Raw genomic sequence first — 6,099 nt, 5'->3', positions numbered from 1 at the left:
GCAGTGTACAGCACAATTTTGCAGGCTGCCATTTTTGAAAACAAATCTGGGGCTTGTGCAGGGTGACCTGAGTCTCTCTGACCAATCAGTGGTCTGCAGTGTTTATCTCCACCTTCTAGTTTCTGCTCAACTTGAAAACTTAACTGAGATGGTACCAAAAGAAAGTACCAGGTTCCATTAGCAAAAACACTTTTGCTAATGGAAAGCCAAAAAAGAGAGCGATGAGTTGAGTAGAGCCGTGCCGTACCATGCCTTGGAAAATCATTGTGGCAGAAGTCTGAGTGATCCAATCATGCATGGCATGCTTAAGGTTTTTATTTCAAATGTTACAAGTGTTTCCTGCCATTTATGCCTGCATACGGAATATTTAAGGTCTTAAATTAAAATATAATCAAACCCCTAACATGGATCAACATGTCAAAGTATAAATATGATGTTTGGGAATCCCCGATGAACATTTCAGTGCTAACGTAGCTTAAGTTAAATATGATTTAGCCCCATATCATCAGTCACCTGTGGCATTCACAGTAATTAAGAAGCTAACGATAATCATTGAGGTCTTCCTTCCTTCTGAACATGTCCACCTGCAGTGCTGTTGCAGCAGCTCTCTGATGTAACAGCTTGTGCTCGTCAGACGGTTTGTCATTGGTTGCCTTGTTGTAACACCCAAACAACTTGCACTCCCATACAACTAAAAGCCTCTATAAAATGGAAGTAGTGTAAACCTACATTGTTTATACTGGTGCTGTTACATTTAGCTTATCCTTTTTACTTTTTCACACTACCACAGATGCGCAGCAACATCTGCTTCTAATTTTTTTGCTTTTCTCTCAACGCTCAAACCAACCATTGGATCTTTTTTTGAGTGGATTTTTTCTTCCTGTTTGTCTTATGATCCAGTTGGAGGACATTTGTTTCAGTGACTTAAAAATATTGCATCCTTGTAATTATATTACACTAATCAGGTTTATTCGGCACATAATGTATGCACTGTATATTCCAGAGCTTACTGGACATGTACAGAGCGACAGCGCCTTATTTATCAACATATCAGCATTGTACATGTAATATTGCACAGTATGTATGTGATTATAAAAAAAAATCTCTGTTATGACTTTTAATTGAATAAAAGTGATTTTTAACATTCCTGGAAAAAGGTAAGTCTCGCTTTTTTTAATTTGTAACAACTGCAGAAAGAGGTGAGACAGTTTTACATCACAAAAGGTCAAAGTTTGTAAAATAAATGTATCAGCAGTAAATATAGATATTACATAATGTAGGTGGTAGCTCAGCATTTCACAGATGTTTTAAGTAGAATGCAATGATCAAATCTGCTTCTGTTTTAATGTGATAAATAGATAAATGATAGCTATGATAAAATGTACAGTTCTTGAAGTTCACATGATTGTTTATATCTTGATATTGGAACAAAAAAAGTGAAATGAGAGTGATACATTTGCATGTGCCACTGCAGATATTTTTGACCTGATGTGTACTTCCTCTTTTTAAAAATATTTAAAAAAAATTCTAGTAAACCGTTGATCAACACATGAAAGTCATGACTTCTGTATACATTGTATTGTTGTGAGGGAATTGAAGGTATGACTGAACTGTGTGACACTGCTTTTGCAGAAGGGTGTGGTTCTTTCATGTTCTTTTTAAAGCTCAAATAACAGTCATAGTGAAACAGAAAGATGCGATAACCAATCGTCAAACACAATGTTTAATATTTATCTACTTTAAAAAATAAAAAATGTCATCTGGCTTTGATAGATCTACTCAATGTAGCCTTTGATGCGGGAGAAACAAATGCTCACTGACACCATGCAGACATAATATGCACGGACTCAGATACTTTGAAACTGTAGTGCAGAGTGACTCTGTGTAATTGTAGTATTAAGGCTCTTTGATGTCCTACTATAATTTCTACCCATCAGAAAGGGAGTCTAAGGGCTCCCTGATGAGGGTTTGCTGTGCCCCTCTGTCCAGACGGCTCCCGGTTCACTCTGTAATTATGGAAATGGAGTGTTTGTATTTATAGGCTAAGCCCACAAGCGGCTGCCCTTCTCTGTCTTGCAGCTGCAAAACATCACAGTGGAAATCAAGTGCCCATGTTTTAAAATTAAAGTGAGTATACAATGGAAACATGCATAAGCTATTTAGTGTAACAAATCTGATGATCTGCAGATCTGCTGGGTGTAAGCGTAGTATGAAACCTGTTGTAGAGTGGGTGGATGTGGTTTTTTTTGAAGGTGTGAATCTGCAATGAAGAGTTCCCCAGTGAAATGTTCAATTTCATTGTTTTTAATATTTACAATAAATATACATTTTACAGTATAAAACCATGTACATATTTATATAAATTTAAGTGAAAAATAATGCACAGGACATCAAGCCCTGATAGTGAACAGAGGGGCTGGATCCAAGACTTTCACACAACATCAATTCCAAATAGGAAAATAGGCAATAAAATGAAGCAATTCAGGCCATTCAGACATTGAGGCAGTTTAAATAAAACATTGTCTATGCACGTCAGGCACCTCTATGTGCATTTTTACCCCTGTCAATAAGAACATGTACTATGTTGTGGCCATGTCGTTCTGTCACTAAGAGTTTTACAGTAGCACAGTCATAGAAAGGCACTTTTGTGTCAAACACAGCGTTCCAGTTCTGTTAAGAAGAAGAGTAGTATATATACAGGGCCAGCCCCTTCCTGGTCTGCCTGTTCTAAAGCAAACAAAGCTTTTCTAAAGCTTTTATTGAACCAAAGTAGTACCAGCTACGTTATTAGAAAATAATAACATTAAACTTTTTAATTCAATATTATATATAAAAAAGACTTTGGTCATGTGGACAACATTTTAAATAAAAAATACATCAGTTGAATCACAATAAAAATAACACAACCCCTTCCTTGACCCCCCAAGTCCTTTTGTGGGCTCATTCACATGTGTCTCTTCATGTGAAGGGCCAGATGGTCACTCCTCGAGAAGGCGCGCTCACACAGGTGGCACTGGAAGGGCCTGTGTCCGGTGTGTTTGCGGAAATGGCGGGTCAATTCATCAGAACGGGCGAATTTCCATCCACAGCCTTCCCAGCTGCAGTGGTACGGCTTCTCACCTGTCAGGAGAGAGAGAAAAATAAGAGATTAATAGTCTGTACTGAAAGAGGAAATGTGGTTTTATGTTATTCAGGTTTGTGCGTAATTGCGCACAGATGTGGTTATTTTATGATGGAGGTTATGGTTTCAAACTTACCGGTGTGAGTTCGTAGATGTGCCTTCAGGTGTGAGCTTTTGGTGTAGGTTTTCCCGCAACCAGCGTAGCTGCAGGTGTGAGTGGCTGTGCGCTTCCGCGGCCATGTGCGCCGGCCCCTCTTGGGTTTGGATTCCAGGAGCTCGAGGGGAGAGGAGGGTGGTGTGAGCATCACCCTCTGCGCGCCTGGCTGCAGGCTGAGACCTTCATCGTACATGCCAAAGGCAGTATGCGGAGCGTGGTAGGGCATCTGCATCTGGTGAGCCTGAGGGTGGTGCGGGAACGCCGCCGGCGTGTGATACTTTGAAAAGTTCATGGGCTGGCACAGCTGTGCTTGGCAGTCCGTAAGTCCCTGGTCATCGGGGCTGAGAGGCGGGGTCATGTTGCTGGCTGCCCGCGGGGAGATCGCCACTCGGGGCTGCTCGAAGGACATCATGCACGAAACGTTTCCTTCTTGCTTGATTTTGCTGCAGCTTTGGGGCACCATGCCCATAACGGGGCCGTAGCCGTCCATGGGTGGCTCCACTTTGACGTCCGGGCGGGGAAAATGCGTCGTGTTGACATAAAACCTTCCCTGAATACAGGGGTTGCGCGTAATGCCATAGTTGTTGGATCCTTCGGAGTGGAGCAGCTCTGTCATGAGGCTGGCGCCGTACGGGGGCGGCGGGGAGCGGTGGTCGTCTGCTGAGTAGGATGGCACAGAGTTTCCTGTCGTGTACATGCTGGGGTCAGCTGTGCCCACAAAGTCCGCCGCGCTGTCTGAGCCAGTGGTGTTGGCGAGAATAAAATCCAGATCCAAGAAATTACTCAGATCCTCGTCGTCCCTTTTGCTGTGATTGTCCAGGTTGTGTACCATTTCAAGCATGGAGCAGCTGGTGGAGACTGGTTTGTCCATCTCTCCTTTCCATCTCTGAAAGAATAAATAAAGATTGTTAGATAAATAAGACGTTGCAGTAAAATAAAGCACTGTGTGAGACTGCAGATGCTATACAACTGGACAAGTAATGAGTAATGAGTAATACTAAGTTTTATTTTCTTTTTAAAATATATTTTCTTATGTTTTCAAAGCAAATAAATGCATTCCAACTGCTTTACAAGATATTACCATTCTAATCAAAACAAAGCGAAACATAGCCTATTCAACTCAAACATCCATAGATTTAAAGAACAATCAAAGATTATTTTTAACTTACGTTTTCCCAGGTTTTTTCTCTTTGGTTTGTGAAAGTCGAAAAAGACGGTAGCATCACTCCGGATAAGGCCATCGTTTGGTGAAATAAGAAGTATTTCTTGTCAAAGTCGCGTTTAAGTTGAGCGGCAGCCGCACCAAAGTCTGTGCGCCTCTCTCACTGTCGCTCTCCACAGCTGCGCTCCAAAGACATGAACAAGTTTAAAAGTGGAAGGAGGTCCCTCAAACCTTATAACTCTCTAACCCGAGCGCGCCTGGCCAATTGTGAGAGTTCAGGAAACAACGTAAAGTTTGGTAAATTTAGCTCTTTATAAAGCGGCTCCTGCAAGCAGCGGGGCTCAGTTCGCTGTATGACAGGCAAGGCTGCGCTGAGGAGCCTATAAAGTGTAGCACCTCCCCCAGCCGCTGACGCAAAACCCTACAGACCAAACCCACCTGAACTGCTGTTGGAAAAAAGTTACAGGCAAATGACAAACACGCACACACACACAATCACGCACACACACACATACACACACACGAGCAATATAGCAATCATAGATCCTTACGTAATATTCTGAAAAGAACAAGCCTAATGACAGAAACTGCTGGAGGCCAAGCCGCACCAACAACTTAATATAAAGGCTGTCAGTACTTTACTTAATCATCACAACAACAAACGAGATATGGCTTTTTTGATGAGCACTAATAAAAATATAATTAGATTCAGAGCAGTGGGTTAAAACTCTGGAAGGAAAAGATATATATTTTTAATAAAAGGCAGGGATTGGAGATTATGGCACAGACATCTAATAACACTTGAAACAAACATGTCCCAAAAACATTAAAATTTATGTATTGGATCTGACTAAATATCTTAGGCTTGTGACTGCATCATTTTATTTCAGGCTTCAAAATAAATTTATGTCTCTTTTGTCTTTGTTTACTCTCCATGATTATGACAAAGACGTCTAAATCAATGTCTCCAAACGTTCAAACTGGCGTCTATAGCAATAACGCAGTATACCTACTGTATATGGGGATATTTTGGTGCTTATGCCGCTGCCTCCACCTGTTTGGCACGTCTCGCTCTCGGCTCATTATCATTAATGGAAGATGGTTTTGTTCTCTCTCAGCAGGCTTGTCCAAACAGGCGCCAGGGTCGTCTGAAACGGTTTTCACGGCTTTTCAACGCTCTAACCACTGGTGATGTAAACATGATTTAAGGTAACGTGTCATTCAGGTGTAAATGACGGTACGAGGGGGCTGCGGTGTCGATTGGGGTCAAATTTGCATCACAAACTCCGTGCTGCTTGTTGCTGCTTCTGCAGAGAGATGTGGTGTCTGACGCGAGGAGCGCTTTCTCAGCAAGAGGCGTCTGGCTCTCTGCACTTTGGAACATGTTTCAACCCTTAAAAACATGTTTAAATCTATTGTTTCTTTATGTCAGATCACTCAGCTGAACTTGATTTTTTTGTTATCTAGATTTTAAGACAATCCTCGCATCCTTTTGCGCATCACTCCCATAAGCAAATTATTAACAACATCCCAAATAAGTAAGAAAAAAATAGATTTTGAAATAAAGGGGCCCCAATTAAAATAAGTCTACACATGTTTTGTCTTGATTCTACTCGTATTAAAACTCACAGTTATCAGCAGCAGTGTTGCAATTTCTAT

The 6,099-nt window shown here is 41.3% G+C and overlaps 1 protein-coding gene across 1 annotated transcript; it reads right to left on the bottom strand.

The window, feature by feature from the left end:
• Window positions 1-2,302: 2,302 nt before the first annotated feature.
• On the bottom strand, window positions 2,303-4,755 carry LOC131980440 (Krueppel-like factor 2). Its single transcript, XM_059344682.1, has 3 exons — window positions 4,448-4,755; window positions 3,258-4,164; window positions 2,303-3,120 (listed from the first exon to the last, which is right to left on the bottom strand). The coding sequence occupies exons 1-3, from the start codon at window positions 4,517-4,519 to the stop codon at window positions 2,945-2,947; spliced, it is 1,155 nt and encodes a 384-aa protein (XP_059200665.1). The 5' UTR covers window positions 4,520-4,755; the 3' UTR covers window positions 2,303-2,944.
• Window positions 4,756-6,099: the final 1,344 nt, after the last annotated feature.

The sequence above is a fragment of the Centropristis striata genome, chromosome 11 (assembly GCF_030273125.1).
Source record: "Centropristis striata isolate RG_2023a ecotype Rhode Island chromosome 11, C.striata_1.0, whole genome shotgun sequence".
NCBI lineage: Eukaryota > Metazoa > Chordata > Actinopteri > Perciformes > Serranidae > Centropristis > Centropristis striata.
This window is presented reverse-complemented; position numbering and strand designations above follow the sequence as displayed.

What these genes read in the sequence shown, in the direction of transcription:
- LOC131980440 (XM_059344682.1), bottom strand. Translation starts at nt 4,519, where the DNA reads ATGGCCTTATCCGGAGTGATGCTACCGTCTTTTTCGACTTTCACAAAC. An exon ending in GAGAAAAAACCTGGGAAAAC is followed by an intron (nt 4,165 to 4,447) that starts GTAAGTTAAAAA and finishes TTATTCTTTCAG; the next exon opens with AGATGGAAAGGAGAGATGGA. An exon ending in ACATCTACGAACTCACACCG is followed by an intron (nt 3,121 to 3,257) that starts GTAAGTTTGAAA and finishes CTCTCCTGACAG; the next exon opens with GTGAGAAGCCGTACCACTGC.